This window comes from Bombus bifarius, unplaced genomic scaffold (assembly GCF_011952205.1).
Source record: "Bombus bifarius isolate JDL3187 unplaced genomic scaffold, Bbif_JDL3187 scf7180000007978, whole genome shotgun sequence".
Taxonomy (NCBI): Eukaryota; Metazoa; Arthropoda; class Insecta; order Hymenoptera; family Apidae; genus Bombus; species Bombus bifarius.
Window position 1 is genome coordinate 5744375 of NW_022884363.1, and position 20651 is coordinate 5765025.

Genomic DNA, 20651 nt, shown 5'->3' on the forward strand with positions numbered 1-20651 from the left:
CTGTTGCATTTAATTGAAGATCGAACGGTAACACGATTCGCTAATCAGACTTTCCTTTAATCCTCGGGGCTTACGTCGAAATTCGGTTCAGCGTTTTAATTGTCTCGTTGTCGGTCAAAGCTCCGCACTGGAAAGCGGCTCGATAAATATTAATAAGAGCGTTTTGTAACCGGGGACCGCGGGGCTCGTAAAACTAAAATACACGGTCCGTAATGCGGGATCGCGTTCCTCTCTCGGAGTTTCACGCGATTGAATCGACCGTCGTGTCTGGAAGAACGTATCGAAGGATTGAATCGCGTTAACCTCTGAAAGGACGCCTTTTAAATTTCCTTTCTCCATTCACCGGTGACTTTTCTTCCCTACCGACTCTCAGTTTTCCAAACGAAAAAACGTTCCTACATACACTACGTTAATTCGTTATCAAAGGCACGACGGAACTAACCGCAGAAATATTTTCCCTCGAGCTTCTCTACCCGCCATTCCGCTCTCCAAATACGATCTTTCTCGAAATATAATTATTCCCAGCCGAATAATTATTATTACACCATAAATGTTTGTGCAAATTCATGTTCTTATGAATGCAACTGAAATGAAATTTCTTCGTAGCTTAAATATTAGAACACGTATTTTGTTTCGAATATTTGGAGTATTTTTTTCATATTCTGTGTGTTCTAGAAATATGACTGTTCATGATGAATGAATGTTTTGTTTTAGACATTTTGGACATTTTCGCGTATTCCACTTTCGTATTTATTCGCTGCCTCCTCTGTCTGAAAACGAATTTGAATTTACCAACTTTTAATTCCGAAATTACAGAAGCGTCTGGTTAACAGATTAAATTTTCCATAAACGCATAAACGTTCTAATGATTGTTATAATCCCTCGTCAAATATTATCGACATATATTCCATCGCATACACGATGACCCATTCTACTCTACACAAGCGTACAAAAAATACATATCAGCAACTTATATCATCTTGCTGCCAGCTGTCAGAGACAAAGTTCTCTCGTCTACGAGGAATTTCGACCACTCCTTAGGTATCATTAAATCCACGCCAGTAGAAGAAGCAAAAAGAGGAGGATCGTATAACCTTTACGACGTCCCTAGGAATCAAGGAAAACACGAGGGATGAACACAGCCAGAAAGAGACCGTAAGAAAAGGAGCGAATTCTAAGACGAAGAAGAACAGGCTAAATAAGTGAACGATGCGCTATCGCGAACGACGCAGACGATACGAGCGGTTAGACGACGTCCAGGAGTAAGCGTCGAGATTATAAGGAACGCATACAAACCACCCCAGCTTGCTCTCTTCTCTTGGCGACCACGTGGACAGAAGACAGAGAACATTCAACGAACAAGCACAGCTAGAGCTACCTTGTACAACAAGGACGTCTCGTAACTGTAACCAGCAAGGGGGAGAGAGAGAGAGAGAGAGAGAGAGAGAGAGAAAGATAGATAGAAAAATACCTGCAAGAAACAGTAAAAGAGTGAAAAGGAGGAATATAGAGGGGGTGGTAAACGAAGGCAGAGAGGAAAAGGCAAAAGGAAAGCAGGACGCAAAGCTGGCAATGAGTAAGGAGAAGGATCAAGAGAGATCTTTCGGTGAGTGGAAGGGAGAGCTAGATGATTGGCAAAGAGAAAGAGGATGAAGAAGGAAAAAGAGAAAAGGTAACATGAGCGATGCGCTATCGCAAAACCCTGGCAGCGAACGCGGCACGACGCCGGGGTCGGCGCTATCGATTGGCGTCGGCGTTTCCTCGACGTCGCTATTTGCCCGCCGCCGACGTTTCCTTTCTCTCTTCCTCCTACTCGCCACCCTCTTCCATTCTCCCTGTCTTGCTTCCTCGTACGTTCTCACCTCCGCTCCGTTCATCCTGCTTCGCCACCCTCGAACCACCCTCCTTTTCGTCTCTGTTTACCCTCGCTTCTTCTTCTCTCTCGCTCTCATAACGCTTCCTATAACGGTGTCTCTCTCTGTTGCACAGAATCACCCTTCTGTTCGTCGAGCTTCTACTATCTCTATATACTTCTTCTCTATCTTCTCTATTTCACTACACATTAGACGATCCCATCTCTGTCCCGCCGAATGATTCCACCACCGGCTAGAAGCAACCACCCTTCGTTCTCTCGCCATCTACACCCCCTTGTGCAGCCTGCTAGTTGCATAGCTCTCTTCGTTGGTCCCTCGTTGCTCTCCGTACCCGCTCCTACCCTCCCCCCCGTCCACGACTCTTTTCCATCCGACGCGGTAACAGGTGTTGCTCCGGCCCCGAACTCGTACAAAATCGATGGGCAAGAGCCACATCGGCGTCGCGGCGAGGGGTGGGTTACCCCTGCCGGTTCGCTCTCTTGCTCGGCTTCCTCGTTCCTCTGCTCGTTTCAACCCCTCGATCGCGGAGCCAGCCAGAGCTTTATATATACACGTATACGTATAATGCCTGGCGTGTGTGTTCGCGAGACGGTGTGGCAGTTCGTTGGAGATGGAACGGAGCAAAAGCGAAACGGAGAGACGACGAGCAGTACGCTGCTCACGCTTGACAGGGGATGGTTGATAAAGCGGAACAAGGAAAGAAATAACCAACGTATAGGATAAAGAAGGAGAAGCAGTTTGCGAGGGTGAAAGAGGTACTGGAGATGGTTTACGGAGCAGGACAGAAATAGGGGCAAAGTATGGAAGAAAAAAAGAGACAAAGCGTAAAGAGGGTGGAGGAGGACTGGGAAGACAGAGAGGGCAACACCGGGCAGGTTGTGTGCAGGCCTTTTAGGGAGGGAAGCGAGAAGGAGCTCTGCACGAAGCGAGGAGGAAAGGACGCAGGCGCCCAGGACGCGGGGCGACGCTGCTCGACGACGCTGCATTGGCAGTTGCACCCCAGCCACACCCGGTACGAGCCATGTAGTCGGGCTACCCTCCACCGCGATACACGGCGGACAATTGTTGCTTCTGCGCCCACAGGTGGTACATCTTCATCTTCGATCTTCGTGCCCGTAGACGTTCGCGTCCGGTGTGCCACGTCGTCGAACGCGACCGGGGCCCATGGACGAGCCTCGATCTATCGTTGACCGGTCGACCAAGCGCGCGTCGTGCTGCTCGTAACCGCGCTCTGCTCGTCCATGTCGTGCCTCTCTCTACGTGTCTAGAGACCCTAGTGTTACTTACGTGCCACCGCTTGCAAAAACCTATTTCGTTTCCTCGTTCAACGTCGTTTTCAACGTTCGCCCGTCATTTGTTTCGTCGTCGTGGTTACTTTTACGTATACTTCCGTGGTGCTGCTTTCACGATACTCGCGTCTATGTGTATTGTGAGCTTGGGTTTTCCGTGTGCGTTACTCGAAGCAACCCCTCTACGGCAAACGATCGAGTCGTATCGAACCGAGTAGACAGGTAAAGTCGAGCCTGAATTATTTCTGCGTTAATCGAAGGTGTTAGGGAGGAAGAGGAATAGAAGAAAGAGAAAGGTGGGACGAAGAAAGAGTACGAGAAGGGACTAGGAACGCATACGTGGTTCGTCGCCGTGAGCCACCGGCGATCCAAGGCTGCGACGAGGCCCGCGAACAGCCGCACGAGGGCAGAGTTGTAGCTTCACGCGGGTTCCTCCTTTCGCGGTGCTTCCCCGCCGCACAAAACCAGCCATCACCAGTGCGAGGAGGCTAAGGGAGGGCGAAGAAGTCGCGCAAAGTCCTCCTACGGGTTTGTTCCTGCTTTCTGACTGGCAAGCAAGACACCAGGCTACCGGTAGACACTGAGACAGGGTGAAAGAGAGAAAGGGAGAGGGGACCACTTACCAGAGGGAGTTATCGACTACACACGTAAGGCGACAGCGCACACGTACGGATACACAAACATCGCGGACCTGTTGTCCAACTTGTTGCTCGTCCCTGCAAAAGGCACACCTCGCCTGCCTCCACGACGCACACGTTTGCTTTCCGAAAAAGGACCTTCGGTTATTTACAATTCGTTAACTCGAAGATAGCAGCTTGAATTTTCAGCTGGAAGAACCACAGCCTGGCTGGCTCGGTCTGTTATTCAGCCTACCGAGAGAATCGCGATTAATCGAGCGTATTTTATAAATCCGCTCGCTCCAGAGATAAGAAACTGGTGATTCGATTTGCTCCTCTACGCTACTGGAATTGTACCTTCTTATTAGAAAATCTGTTTAATGGTGGAAGATTGAAGGTTCTACGAGAGACTGTTTTTATCGGGAACATTGGTGATTTGTATCGAGAAGAAGGAATATATTGGGAAAGATTTTTTTGAAATTTACTAGGACGGTTTTAGAGAAGAGTAAGAGGAAGCACGCGGCGTCGCGACCATTATTTGTCGGATTCACCGCACTCGAAATCGCCGAGATGAGGGTATCGTCGCGAGAATGGACACGCCCGATGCTGCACGAGAGTGTTGCCGGCAGAATGGAACGATGCTCGGATCAGGAGGGCGAGTAGACGGTGAAAAGTAGTCCGAGTGGCGAGAACTGACCTCTGAGAGAGACTCGATGCGGTATCAGGACGAACCGAGATATAAAACATGAATAATTAAATACAATATGAATATTCGTAAATAATCACGAAGTATATGTACATTTTTAATAACCGTGAACACTGAAACAAATTTTAACCGAAGAGAGTTTTTCAAGCGGCGTACGAAAGAAAATTACTGAAGAGAATAGCGTTAATAAAAATAGTTGATACGGATTGTTTGGATTTTATTAAACTACGATGAAGCGTATAGATGAAAGATTTATCCAGAGGATAAGGAACGTAAGCACCGGAGGCGACAGTAAGCGGAAGACAGGGCAAAAGTAGACGAAGACCGAGGAATACCGTAAGAACCACGTAATCTTCCACCCGTGAATACAACGAAAGCAATATTACAAACAAGGTAAAGCAACAAAGAGAATCTAAGAAAAGAAACAAAAGAAGCAAACTAAGAAGAAATAAAGCAAGGCAAGCTACATTTTTCTTTCTCTCTTATAAACTCGAGTTACACCGAGGAATCTCATCTGGAACCACGTACATTAACACGCACAAACCAAGTGTTATTAAAAAGAAAGTTTCCAGTGAGGAAACACTTCCGGATAATCCCAACTTCCGGGTGTATCTGAAATCTCGAGTTGGACTGACTCGCTTCGCCGAAAAGATATTTTAATATAAATCTATACACGTATCTATATATGTGTATATATACACACACTATATAAATACACAAATATACAAGTATATTTATACACACAGACACGTGTGTATATATATTTACGTGAAATACACACGTAGCTCCGTTTGAAATCGTGCAACGACATCTAGAATTAAAATACCGCCCCCAAACGGCGATCGGAATCGACATTTCCGGTAGAAACGTGCCCGCCACAAGGAAGTGTCCCGTTTTTATCAACTCTGCGAATCGAATATCGATGCTGCAATTACTTGGAGCTTGACTAGTTCCTCTCGAGACGCTCGTGTAAGTCCACTTGGAACACGTTTCATCGTACGACACAGGGAACACAGGACGAAATTTGTTTAACGAGCAAGAGGAGACTCGATAGGTGATCCAATCGCGAACAGGAAGTAGGATGAGGACGAGAAGATTGACGATGAGAAACGAGGCGTTGCTGGGCTGAAGCATCGATCGTTCGATCGACCGTAATCCTGGTGGCCTCCACGAGGACCACCAGGGCGACATTTTGCGCGAATCGAAACCACGATCGATCGTTTGATAAACGACGATCGTCTTCGACTGAACGAACGTCTATCTGGTGCTCTGGAAATACAAACTCGGAAAGAATTGATCATTGAGAAAAATATTTTGTTTTTCGAAAAGAATATAAACATTGGAGGATTTCTTCTTATTCGTCATACCTTTTTTTAACCAGAAATATAATCGAAATAATTCCATAAAAATCTATCCGATGGTCTGGAAATACGAAGATAGAGAAGAATTTTTTTCCAAAAAAAATATAAAAATTGAAGGATTTCTTTTTGTTAGTTGTTTATTCTTCATCTACATCGGATCTGAATTTCTCCCTATTTAGGACCAAGAGAAAGAAACCAAAAGCCAAGATGCCACGGTGTTATATGGTGAAGAAGGCCCTGTGCAACAAGTATATAAGCAACGTTGCCAGAGGATTCGAGAGCTGGGGTCGCGGAAGGACCACGCCATCGCCGACCACCATACAAATCCCAGTTTCGCCCATAGAAGGGAGCGTCGCACCCCCTGTTGCTCAAGGTACAATTCTGGCTCCGGCTTCTTATAGTTCTACCCTTGGCTCGATTATGATCCCTGGTATAGTAATTAAATGGTCGAGCAAGATTCTTTACGATAGAAGCGATAGGTGTTTGGGGATTTCATGTTTTATGGAGTACGTGGGGGGGGGGGGGTTGATTATAGCTCGAAGGTTCTCATTGATTGATACTTGTTGCGATTGAGTACAGATGTTAAGATTACGAGATTTTTACTGTAATTTTGTTATTTTTTATTATATCTTTTCTTTTTTAGTTCTTCTTTATTCGGGTGTTTGGATTTATTGGAATTTGGTCGGATTTATCTTTTTTATTTATTTAAACTTATTTGGATTTATTTAGATTTGTTTAGATTCATTTGGATTTATTCGAATTTATTTGGATTTATTCGAATTTACTTCGGTTTATTCGAATTTATTCGGATTTATTTAGATATTTTTAAATTCGTCTGGATTTATTGCCATTTATTTGGACTTTTTGTTATTCTTGGTGGACGTAATCGGACTTACTTGAATCTCAATTTATTTAGACTTATTTGAATACGTTCAATTTTATCTTACGTAGAAAATATTTTCAAACGCATACTCAAAAGAATTATATAGCATCGAAGATTATTTCAAACCATTGCTTGCATGATTCTCAAAGCGTTATCATCCTGAAAAGGGATGAAGGCTCGATTACAAATAAAAATAATAATGGTCGATTTTGAAGCGGAAAATCGATCGCAGTCGCGCGTGAAGATTCAGAAACGAGTATCGTTATATCACGACGAAGAATGTCGAGCGATATCTTTCTTGCGATTATTACGTTCAATTAATACGATTGTTGCTATTGGACCGTGGTATTGATTCAGCCTGTAGCCATATATCGTTCATCTCGTGCCGAGGCACTGCACGGACGCGTGTCTTGCTCCTAGCAAGAAAACCTTCTGCATACTTTTGCACAAAAACTAAATTGCCCTTCACATCGTCTATGTAGTGGGAAATAACTAGTGAACGATGCAAGTGAATGACGTGGAAAATGTGAAAGAATCATTCTTGATATAGGTAATTTCTCATCTGAATTTTATGCCAAAGGTTCTCTTAAAACATTAAAACACTTTTACTCAGTTGAAACTAAAGCGAAATTGAGATATAAAAAATTCAAGGACTGCAGAAGGATTTAGTCGAAGGATTAACGTGTCAAATACATACAAACTCTTCCGTCTTTTTATAAATGAACCGTTCAGAAACTATATTAATCAACTCGCATTACACTACGAAATTAGGGCCATGATGTATATACATATATTTTTATAAATACTTTTAAAGAGGCTTTGTCGTTACGATATTTTAACGTCGTCGTGGTGAAAATTCCTAGCGTCGGAGTAATTCGCGGTAACGTGTTACTCACCACGGCAAAGCTGCATTAATTGTCTGAATTGTCGTTCCCGGTGGCAGCAGTTTCCAGCAACGGCCCCGTTTATGCTTCGCGTTCAGTAATCGAGTGAATGAGAGAGTGTCATGCGAAACTTGCCGGAGACGTTAATGGAGCTACAAAGACCGCACTTAAGACTCGTTACAATGGCAGTACACGCTTGCTTGGAGCCTCTCTCGGTAAAACCAGGCCAATCGAACGTGAAATACGAACGATTTCCATCGTAAAAGCGTCAGAAACTTACTGAAGATAAAACATTTCGCTTGACGTTTCAGTTAGGTCGATTTAAATGGTGAAATCTTGAGAAAGGGACAAATTTCTATGATCAAAACTGAGGTAATATATAGATACAATAGGTTCATAAGTTCTCCAGATTTTCAATGCTATTGTACGAAGATAGTTGTTCTTACTTGCATTTTGTGAACTTTCTGGAGTTTCCCAATTAAGCCAATCGATACTAAAATTAATATCGAAATTAACGAATATCAATTGTTTCGAACGATCAAACATCAAAACAACATGCAATCATCTGATCTAGAAAAATCATGATACTTCAAAATCTTTGAAAATAGCCCATGAAATCAAAGAATTCTCCCAATCCAAGCACTCAATAACCCACAATTGACTCAATCTCATCTTCTTGTAGCTCGACTGCTGAAAACGCAAGACTCCGTAGATCTCGGAGAAAATTGCAGGCTCATCACGTTGTCACGCTAATAGCAAAGAAACTTATCCCAAGGGAGGTGTCCGTGAAACACAGCGACAACAACACTGAATCGAGACTCGAAACAATTCTAAGGAAAAAAAAGGAAAGAAGATAAAAGGAGCGTCGTTGAAACGAGACACGCAGTTTCATAACCGAGTTATCGTGAAATTTTATATCCGCTCGGTCGTACACTTTCCTTGGCCAGCCACCCATCCCCTTTGACCTCGTTTCCAACATGCTTGCCGTCATAATCCCTGGTCCTCCTTCGTCTCACCCTCTTGCCACTGCTACAACGAGGTTCGACACTCTTTCGTTGGCACGTCGACAACAGAAGAACTCGGCACGCTCCTCTCCCCCGCGATTTCTCCTCGTTAAACCTCGATTAAAAAGTCAAATTAAGAAATCGAGTTACGCGCCGCGCTGTCGCTCGTCAGTTGTCTCGTTAATATCGCATTGTCGCGGACGGAAGGGACGAAATAGGGCTGACGATGCTGTTTCCGCTCCTTTGCTCAAAGTGCTCCTGGTTCTCCTTTGTGTTCTTTTTCCTTTTTTTCGACTTTTCCGTGCCTTTTTCTCGGAGGAAGGAAGGCAACCGCGGTTATTGAATTGCACCAGCTTCCTCGTTTCGCTTTGAGAACTTACCTGGAACGATGGAGCAGAGAATTTGAAGTATCGTTCAAATTTTAGAATTTATGAGCCTCGTAACGTTAATAGTACCTCGAAATTGTACCACACTATGGTTTCAAACTTGTGGTACGATCAAAGCAGGAAGATTCTACGACTCAAAGTAAGACGATCATTGACTCCTTTCCGTGCCATTCAGTTCGACGAAACTCGGGCCCAAGTCCAGACCGATGCTCATAAACAGGAACTATCATTCAGTCACGATCGTAACGGGCCAAAAGATAGTCCGCGAGCTCGGCTTATTATGTTTACGTTTGGCCCAAGTATCTGGTCGCGAGTCAGACTCGCGATATTCATGTTTGGGCCAAAATCTTCATCGCGAGTCTGACTCGCTAAAGTACGGGAAGGGGTTAAGAGTAATGAAATTACGATGGATATTTTAGTTTCGAAATCAAGTTGAGAATCTACGTGGAGTAGAAAACAAAACACAAAAATAAATCGAAGATGTAGAACAAGGCTCCCTTCATTTAAGGCCTCGCTACTGTGGAAATTTAATTTGAAGATTTGCAAAGTACGTATGCACCAGGCTAATTCTTGCGTTAGGACTTAAGTTCCAATAGCGCGTGCTATAAACGACAACAAGATTGGTCGCACACCGAGCCGTTTCACGGTTTGGCTGAGCATTCGAAGTTGTGCAAATTGCACATGTCTTTCGATATGTAAATGCATGTGTAAGGTACAACTAATTTTATTCTGCAAGATGTTTGATAACTAATTACTACAATTGATCATTAAACAAGAAAGATTTATTATCTTGATGTACGACGTCTCCCATACGATTGTAGGTTAAGGGATTAAGAATGTTTAAACTCTATATCTTGCAAAGACCATTAGTTTTATACACGTCAACGGTATTTCAAAATTGTATATAAGAATTGGTCATCTTAAATACATCAATCGACTTTGTAAACCAGTCACAGCTGCAGAATTATCTTTTCTGTCGCAGAATACCTGAATGCGAAGTCCCAAGATACGACTGCAACGACAGGAGCGAAGACGCTCGAGCAGAATGTCCCGAAGGAGAAGGTAAACGAGCCTAGCAATGTGGACATGACGGCGACGACAAACACCACGAGTACACCATCGACGGAATCTTCGACTGCAGCTCGAACGGAGACATCGGTGATCACCTGCACAGCTACATGCTCACCATCCACGGTGGTAGCTCCGCAAACGACAGAATCAATCGCCTTGAGCGTCGAGGACACAACGATCACGACATCCACGTTGCCTTCCACGGCTCCCAGATCACCGTCCAAAACAGTTCACACAGACCATCAGCAACATACGACCGTGCTCCATTACACGCCACCGAGGGAGCCTTCTCCATCCTCGAACACCGCTACACCGTACCACGTGGAAGAAACAGCGGATCATTCCACGTCTGATTCAAGGATAGGGTCCAATAACGGCAATGTGATCACCAATTACGTGTCCTCGATGTTCAAAGACCGTTCAGCGGCTGAAACAGAAGCTGCACACGATTTACTAGAGCTCTCAAGATCGTTGCCCCCATTACCACCACCCAGTGTCGCCATCGGGCCACAAAACGTGATAGAGTCACCTGCAACCGATATCCAAGAGATGACGGTGTACCAACCGAATCAACCGATCTACCAAGTGAACACTATCGGTTTAACAAGTTCTACAGTCTACACCCATCACCAACACCAGCAACCAACAACTGCGAGCATCATTTACGAGCCCAGCGCAACGATAGTCCAGCAAACGGGCAGCGTGTTCATCCCACTGTCCCCTGTTCAAGAGATTCTGCTCACCTATAGCACGCCGTCCATCCCGTGCACGCCGACCATCCCGTGTACACCGACCATCCCGTGCACGCCGATCATGACTACACATCATCCACCCCAACTACTACCACAGCAACAGCATCTTCTCCAAGCCATAGAGGCAGCACCACCACTGACCCCACCTACGTCTGAGTGTAGCAGCGATATTGAAAATAATAATCCAAATTCGCAACCCAGTCAGAAGGATAAAGAGGTGCAAACAGTGCTCGAACAGAGCGAGGTGAAACCGGCGAGTTATACGTATGACACTTTATTGGTGACTGACGGGAGGTCGAAGAATAAGAAGGTTTTACCTATTCAGAAAACGCAGGAGGCTGAACCGGTTGAAGGACTTGAGACATCAAAGATCGGGCGTTACGTCTGTTGCGAGTGCGGTAAGTTGTTGAGAAAATTAGGAATCGTGAGAAATATCGGGATCAGGGTAGTTGTCGTCAGTGAATTACGCCATCTAAAGTATTCTCATTTTCGTTTCTTCGAGTGTCGTTCATTTCTTTGCTATAGATATTTTAGAAAAGAGAGATATTGAATTTTAATTACACAAATTTTTGTAGCTTCAAAGGCACGGATTAAGCTTTCAAATCAGAGTTTTAACATAAAATGTGTTCCTTGAAAAATAGAATCCATTCAGAGCCAAACAGCAGGTCAGTCCCATCATGAAACTATCGTTCACAGTAACAATTTTCTGTTTCCAGGTAAACAGTACGCGACTTCGTCAAACTTGTCACGACACAAGCAAACCCATCGTAGTATCGACTCGCAATCGGCGAAGAAATGCATCCACTGTGGCAAAGCATACGTAAGCATGCCAGCCCTGGCGATGCACGTGCTGACCCATAAACTAACACACAGTTGCGGTGTCTGTGGCAAGATGTTCTCCAGACCGTGGCTACTCCAAGGACACCTGAGAAGTCACACGGGCGAGAAACCTTATGGGTGCGCGCATTGCGGCAAAGCGTTCGCCGATCGGTCGAATCTGCGCGCCCACATGCAGACGCACTCCGCGGACAAGAACTACGAGTGCCACAAGTGTCACAAATCGTTCGCGCTCAAATCTTACCTGAACAAACACCTAGAGTCCGCCTGTCAAAGGGAGAACGACGATTCCAACAATGACCTAGATGCACCTCAATAGATTCCATCGAGTTACGGGCACTTTTGGCGCTAGTGTCGCTGCACGTCATCAAGTAGGTTTTTAAGCTTCAGGTACTGGAAAAATTTGAAGAACGATCGACAAGAAATTGGGTCAGGTTTGGGTTATGTTTTTGCTAAAATTCAAAAGAGAATTTATGGAGAGTAATTCTGGGTAATTAAGTAAATGGAAGTTGACGGTGTCGGAAAGTGTTTGAAAAGTTGAGAGTGAGAATATTAGATACTGGAATAGAATCTTTGAAAAGAAAATTTAAAGCAATTCAGGAAGTGGTTGTGAACGCTTGAAAATGTTTGAAGGATAAGAAGCGAGAATATCAGATATTGGAGTAGAGTCTTTGAAATTGAATAGTTATAAGTTGTTTAAGAAAGTTTGACTGATTAGTGTAAACAGATAACGAATGTAGTAAGATACTTGAATAGCTCGAAGATGTTCGATAGATCTCCGAATCCTCGAAATAATTTGTCCTCCAAGAAATGAACTCGTAATTCTTTTCTTTCAGTTGGCGACAACATCAGATGATAAACGAAATGCAAGAAAAGATTCTCCAAGGTGCAATCCCTTCTGGTATCAACTTCAATGGGTCAATTCAATCTTTCTGGAATTCAACAGTTCCAACAATGATGACTACTTCGTTGTTTCCCTTCCTCCCTCTCGTAAACTTCCAAAAAATCCCACGAACCATACTCTCGATGAAAAGCGTAAAAGGAAGGATTCGTCCACGAAACAACAGAAACAACGAAGAATTTCGATCGTTGACGTCACAGGTGATTTTTCGATTAACCAACAATCACGAATTCATCGAGTTCCCAGTCTGGGTAAGCGAACGATCTCAAACTGATCGCGATTCATGTCACCAGAAGCTACCAGCAAGCAAGGAACAGACATTTCGAAGATGAAACCCATAAAATAGGCGGACGTTGAACCAACGCGAGAATATCGTGGTTAAACTAACGTTCTGAATTCTCGTTTCGTTCTTCGTGTGAGTAAACATTCAAAGGCGTATATGATTAACGTAAGCTGATTATTAAAGTCGTTTTCGCACAGAGAAAGGAACGTTCGAGGAGAACGGAGCGTATATACAGGGATAAATCGTCGTAAAGTAAGGAGACACGTGTTTCATTGCATCAAGACGCGCACGGTGCGATTCAAACGACATTCCTTTCGTCCATGGACGCTCGATGAGATTCTATTCGTCGTCCGGTGAAATCGATATTCGCGTGGCATCAAGGGAAACGAAAACGACGCTCGTTCGCTTGCCGATGAAGTGTCTGGAATACGATAGGGAGAAGCAAAGAACGAACAGCGCGGCGAAAATCGATGCAATACTATCGAGGGACCATCAATTTGTGAGTAAAATTCATTTCGAATCGCCGATAGTCGATGGGAACCGGGTCAATTCTAGTCAAGGAACTTCGGAATCCAATGAAAATAATGCATGCTCCAAGTACGCTTACTAGTCGATTTAACGACCTTCTCTTTGATGAAACTTGGCAGTTTTCAGATGTCGCGTGGCAATTCGTGTACCATCGTCTCATTCTTATTGATTTTCTGCGTGCTCTTCTGCAATTTGACTTAATGTAATAACCTGTACATAGTGGGATCCACTGATTGGGATCATTAGCACGTTGATAGGAATATTTGACTTCTATCTTAATTCTATCTTATCTATCTTATCTTATTCTATCGCGCGGAATAAAATAGTCGAAACACAGACTGAAACGTGATTCGTGATAGGGAAAGCGATCTCAAGCGACCAATTAATTTCAGGACAAGCTATAGCCAAAGAAAATTTCGTTTGATTCTCCATTTCATACTTGTCGACGTTTTAACGTGCCTCTTCTTTCTCAATTCTGCTCGACATTGATCTCAACCTCATTCTCAATTCTGCTCGACATTGATCTCAACCTCATTCTCAACTTCCTTTCGTATTTATTTTTCGTACAAATGTAGTAATATCTTCACGACGAGCTAAAACAATATATCGTATCGTAACTTGACCGTCGTCGAAATGATTCGCGGGCAAGTTGATATCCGATACCTATCGATGGATGATAGGAGACTATCGATGTTAGAAACGCGAAAAGTTTCCACGCGAACGTAATTTCCTCGAGGAATCGTTTTCCCAAAGTTTCATCGGCGCCCTTGGCGTACAATAGGAACGATGGGGGGAGGATGAGCACACGTCGGAGGTTTTCATCAACATTTCACGTAAACTGGACCACCTGTTGAATGCAGGAATGACCATTGGTGGCGAAAGGGTCGCTCTCTCGTTTCGCTCTCCTAAATTATAGAACATCCTCCAGTAATTTCCTCGTTGTCAGAAGTATACGTCAACGAGACCGCCATTTTTCGTTTTTTTTTCTTTTTCTTTTTTTTTTTCTTCAATGAGAGATGATTTATAGAATGACTCGATCTGCGTATTAAAAAATTACGGAAATTTGTTACATCCTCGAGGAATTTCCTGATCGCTTGTCTAGTCAGAAGCTTCTAGTTGATAATCGATCGCTAACAAAATTTTGAGATTCTTCTTTTATCGTAAATTTCTAATTTAATAACGCAATAATGCAGCTCTTACTCGATAGTTTGTAAGTGCGTAAATTTTTATTTTAGGAGTTAATAAATGAACAAATATTGCAAAATAGACTTAGACTGTTCTATTCTAAGATTGTACTTAGATCGTTAGCTACGCTTTCATCGTTCCTAGTCCAATAGTCGTTTTATTTATCGTCTAGTTTACTCGTACTTACAACGTTCTTAATCGTAATATTAATTTGATATTTTATTATTACGACGGAAGGAAAATTAGAGCGGGGAAGACGAAAGGAATGTCGAATGTATAGAAAATATCAAGGACAAGCACCGGCAAGAAACTGAAAAAAGAAATAAAGAGACTTCCGCTCTAGTCAGTGAGCTACGCTTGTATCGTATCGTTTTATCTTAGGTTGCCTCGAAAAACGGGGCTTAGTCTTGTATAATAGGTGAAGTGATCGTTCTTAAATTTAAGTTGTTCGTGTCGCTATTGCTTTCACGTGGGGAAAAAACGCGTTTTTTATAACGACCGTAGAGATATTTTGGTACGAAAACGTTTTCAGCGATTAGAAAAAAAAAAAAAAAACAAAAAACTTAGGGGATCGACCGATTGTATTATTGCGTACTCGACGTATCGGTTAGTTCGCGTTAAGTAGTTTTTAAACGGACGCAACGGAACAAACGAGCTTTAGCGGTTTAAGTTTCTAATAAACTAAAGAAAATGAGAATAAAACGGCGTCGAATGCGTCTGCAAGTTTTCTCGCGCCGTGTGTCTGTTTAGCAGAGCAACGTCGAACCTCGATCTCGAGGATTTTCACGTCTGCATTCGACATACCAGCAACGTGCAAGTGATTCTTCGAAAACAGAAAATGGAAGAAAATTCAACCCTTAAAGGCGATCGCGAACGAGAGTTTACCGAGACGAATCTTCTTTAAACTACATAATTAAGTGTTTTATCGTTGTTGGATCTAGACGAGGAGCAGCAAAATTACCGTTTGCGCTGGTCAAATAACACGACGGTGGCGGTATCGTTACTGGACGATAACATCGAAACAAGATCCACGATAGCCTTGAAGGGTGAAAATTGAGAGAAAGAAGAAGATTTTAAAAACAGATACAACTCTGAATTTAATTCCACTCTTTTTGATAGATCGACGATTGTAAACGGAATTAATGAAATCACGTGTACGTTGCTCGTAACAGTGTTTGAGCAAAAAGTCAGAAATAGACTTGCCTAACGTTCGTCCGTTCGATTCTATAAGACTAGATTGGCTGTTGACATGTAAATATATTCGATTATTTTTCCACCTTCTTATATAAAGTCTATTATAATTGTAAGTATAAGGTTCCTAGACGTAGTAGCTATTTTCTCTTAACGCTTTTATTTATATCATTTTAATTAACGATGAGTTAAGCGAGTCTGTGTCTGACCAAGTTTCAACGATTAAGGGAACAGCTTCGAAAATCGTCCCGTACGTTCGTTTCCATGGGACAAACTAAACATTCCAGTTCTATTCAATATTATGGGAGACGGATAATAATAGTTCATGCCGGTGTGGCGATAACCGGGAGCGACCAATTCGAACAGGTCGTTGGCAAATTTGATCCACATCTTCAATGATATTCACAAGCTGTACCAGTCTCGTTTTCGTGCTCTAATACACAATACTCGACAGTCAATCGAATCTCTAATCAATTAGAGTTAACCTCGTAACGGTAGTCAATAATGAAACAAAAGAGAATGATCTATATGGTTATCAAAGTACATCTTCTTCATCAGCGCAACAAATTTTAACAAAGATAAAACTTCTTAGGAAAGGCGAAGTATATTAACGTCTGGATTCTTCGAATTAGAAAATTAAAAAACACATAGTATAGCGCAAGCGATTGATCACTGAGATTATTGTTTAACGAAGAGCTACGATACCATTTTCTCGTTCAATAATTGCTAGACTAGAGATTTTTATGCATTTATGAGAAATTTGAAGAAACAAAAACGAACAGCATACGTGTAAAATATGGAATAGTGGAGTAGTTGTTATAATACTTACTACGTGAGATAAATTTCTGTTTAGATACCGTATCTTTAGTGTTGCGTTCAGAAAAATAAGAATTTGCATAGACACCTGCAGTCTAGTAATCGCTAACAGTGGTGATAAATAATTTAAAAGATGCTATACAAGTATGAAAACACGTTGCTTATTGCTAACGCTATTATTATTATCTCTGTCACATAATACTATTTTTAACAAACTTCTAATAATTCTCGCCATTGTTTGAATTAAAAAGATCTACAAACAATTAAATTCCTTCGTTTAGGATCAAACGACTCAGCGATCAATGCTTGACTCGAATAAAAAATTACAAAGATTCGTTGCCGTCTCGAAGACTATTTTCAGCGTCGAAAAAAGTTTTCGAAACACGATTTCCTCGATGCTTTTTTGTCGAATTCGTGGACAGGAAAGCATGATAAGTTAGTGGAGTTAATTATTCAATGGTAAAGGAGAAAAAAAAAAAAAGGAGGAAAAAAGAAAAGAAACGATATAGCAAACCGCAGAACTGATGAACACGCGAATACAAACTAACGTTAGATCGTCGCCGTAGTGTAAACTTGAACGAAAGCAAAAAAAATTTACAAAAAAAATATGGTACGATAAAAATGGTGTAATTATTAACTATATTAACGATAAACAAGCAGTCGACGCTATTTTTTAGATACGCAAACGAGTTAAGCCAGGACCCAGGACGATCATGCCTCGTACGTTTCTCGGTCCAGTGAAAATCAATTTTTCTTGTTCAACGTCGTAAAGAACACACAATTTTTATTGGCTGTGCGTTCGTACTTCGAGCCGAATTTAATCGAATTGGAGGAATCGTGCATGTGTACGACGATTATCTGGGTAAAATTACTGTGATATATTTTAAAAATAACTTTATTGATTTCATTGGGATTATTATTAAACTCGGATTGTAGAGCAGAAGTTAATAATATATTATATTACAGGATATTTAGAAAGAAAGTTGGAAATGAGATTTTTCAAACATTAATCACTCCTTCTTACAGAAAGATTGATCCTTAAAGGCTACCTTAATGGTTACTTGGTAAAAGTTCACAAACGGCACATCTGTTTCGAATAAAAAGAATTAATAATAATGGACAAGTAGAATTAAATGTTTCATTGTTACTCGATATTAGAAGGTAGAAGATTATTGTTCAAAGTGGTTACAAATAACGTGTTGTACTGTTACAGAGCGATAATATCAAGAGAAAATTCATACGAAGTGAAATTTTCTAACTTGTAAATAGCCTTTAAGGGTTGAACATCTTTCGGGCCGCGAAATGACTTTAAATTATAGGATCGAAGTTTTAAAACGCCCTGTATATCGAAACTAATTTCCGCGTGACAACGAATGAAGAAGTTTCTAAGTTTCTAATCTGAGCGAGATCTGTCTCGTAAGTTGAAGGAAACTTTATAATTGCGTCGTTATATTATCAGCATAATTGATCTAAATCTTTCCATTGGCTAAGTTTTTCAGTACAACATAATTTACTAATTTTCTACTTTTTTCGTATGTCAGAGTTAATTACTCGGATTTGCGTCGTGCCGTCACGAAGCCACGCTTAACCGAATTTTTCTAGTAGATAAAGCTGATTAAACGGAGCCCTGATGAAACTAATTGCCTCATAGCCGTTATAATGTTAGCTAAAGGACAAACGAGCCGAAGAACGAGGAAAGAGTGGAAGCAGAACGAGACAAGAGAAGATTTTCCTTGTTTCTTCAGCGAGAGACCGATTGCTATTTCGATTCGTCGCATAATTAAGCGTTTAGAAGACTCTAAAGAGGACCAAAGTACTTAAACGTAACTACGCCGAAGCCGTGGCGCTCTTAAACGCAGCGATAAAACGTAATTAATGTCACCTTTCGCGATTGTTGTCAATAAGCAAACGAGTAATAATGAGAAGGAAAAGATGACGCGAGGAAGACAGAAAAGAAAGGAAAGGGAAGAAAGAGAGCAAAATAAGCGTGAAGGTGCTGACTGTTAAAATTACGTACGTTCGAAAACACGGTAAAAATGAACAACGAAACCAACGTGACAAAAGTTGTCCGCTGTAACTATAATTAATTAACTTATTAGACCGAATATGCACGATATATGCTATATGTATGTGTATATGTACGTATATGTTAGTCGAATTTTCGCTACACCGAAACTTTTCGCGAGAACGATCGCCTCTAATTAATCTCGATACGTGAACGCTTTCATAAAGAAAAAAAAGAAAAATTGCAAATCGAGCTCGATGTTTTTAGAATTTGGATTGTATTGGTCCTCCACGATAGAGTCGCTCTTACAAATACAATTTATATTTCTTGGTATTTATGTGTTAATATGAATTTTCTTATATGTTGTGGTAAATTAATTACGAAGTCATGATATAGCAATTATCATAGATTGATGTTAAGCTTCGTTTTCAAGATTTTCTATTTCTGAACGTAGTTCAGGAGAAAATTATTCGCAACGACGTAAGAGGACGTGAAAAATGAATTATCCATTGCACGTTAAACGGACAATTTTCAGGCACTAGATAAGAAACGGGTTATCCTTTATTAAATCCAATTATGAAATTAATTAGAGCGCGATCCAGGCTCGCCTCCGTACGCGATAATTTAGATTTCGCTCGAGTTTCATGCAGAGTCGATAAGTCTGAAATCTGCAAGTTATCTGCGCCATCGAATCATTTCGCATGTACCACAAGAAAACACACGTAGACACAAGGACAAGATACGAGCGAACAACGTTAGGGAAAAAGAAACGCATCGGTGAAAGCAGAACTTTATAGAGAAGCAGGCATGATCATCAGTAAACCTGGCTTTTGTGAAAAGGATTAAAAAAAAAGAGGAAAAATGAAAACGAGGAAAAAAAGGAAAAAAACGTAAGATAAACAGAAAACATAAGATTTAGATTAGTGTGATACAAAGCACGACAAAGCAATAATTTAGTGATTGTATGATATATTTGATTAGTGAGTTAGCGAGCTAAGTTTAATGGTGAACTTTCGAAACCTATAAATACCTACTCGATAAATCGTATAGTTTTGTAGAAATGCTGAGAAGATTCGCCACTTCAGAGATGAAAAACGAAGAAAAAAAATTAAGAAAACGCTGTCTTGGGATCAAAGATATAGCGACGAAGGTCGGGAAAGGGTTTTTAGTAAAATATGTAAAGCTGACGATCGATGATAAAATTTCTTAACGATCTTTTCTTCTTCTTGGATTTTGAATTCATCATTTTCCTTTTGTCCTCTTTATACAATATACATCAATAACCTTACACATATGTATGTGTATGTGAACATCGCGTTTGAAGTACGTAGAAAAATTGTTTTTGCAAACTCTATTATAATATTTACGTTATATTTTTTATATATGCATTTATAAAAATTAACAAAAACCTTTTATAAATAAATGTGCAGTTATTCGAAACATTTATTGCTACGTTGTAAGCATTAAAAAGCACCAAGGGATAATTTTTATGCGAAACGCGTAAAAACATTGCAAATTGTAAAAGTAACATATAAGTAACAAACATTGTAAAAGTAAAAACATTGCAGATGTTTACATACAAATTTATGTTTATACGTAACCCTTTCATTGCTGAAAACTTCAAGTTTACATATTGTCTGCGTTCCGTACTAAGAGCATCAAGCCAACTAGAAATGAATAATATTTCTTTCATGCTATTAACTATGATATTATATAACACACTGCGTATAACGAGTATCAGTTGAATTAATTCAGAGATATGTATTTGGAAATTAATGGTAAACAATTGTGGTCTTCCTTTTTTATACAATATGCACGCTCAATACTATATTTATGTAACTACACAATATGCGAAGAAAAAAGCAAAATACGTGCAGAAAAGCCAACGAAGAAATAAATTGTGTCGCTGTTCTTAAATTTCTAATTGTTTCTGATGGGAACAATAACACGGGACGCGTATAAAATTAAACACTAGCAAATTTTTCGATCAAACGATACTTTTCTTCGGGGCAAAACGTTCAATATTCCCAAGGGCGTTTCGGCTCATGAAAATAATTTTTAAAGAAAAATCCCAAGAC

General features: G+C 41.1%; 1 protein-coding gene across 2 annotated transcripts; it reads left to right on the forward strand.

Annotated features, from left to right (window-relative positions):
• The first annotated feature begins 1881 nt into the window (after window positions 1–1881).
• On the forward strand, window positions 1882–13404 carry LOC117204574 (zinc finger protein with KRAB and SCAN domains 3-like). 2 transcript variants are annotated; one of them, XM_033442110.1, is made up of 5 exons: window positions 1882–5455; window positions 6027–6220; window positions 9987–11225; window positions 11544–12035; window positions 12501–13404. In XM_033442110.1, exons 2-4 carry the CDS (start codon window positions 6055–6057, stop codon window positions 11981–11983), a joined length of 1845 nt encoding a protein of 614 aa, XP_033298001.1. In that variant the 5' UTR covers window positions 1882–5455; window positions 6027–6054; the 3' UTR covers window positions 11984–12035; window positions 12501–13404. The 2 variants fall into 2 exon arrangements, with proteins under 2 accessions (XP_033298001.1, XP_033298002.1); XM_033442111.1 differs by lacking the exons at window positions 1882–5455; window positions 6027–6220 and adding an exon at window positions 9454–9551.
• The last annotated feature ends 7247 nt before the right edge of the window (window positions 13405–20651 follow it).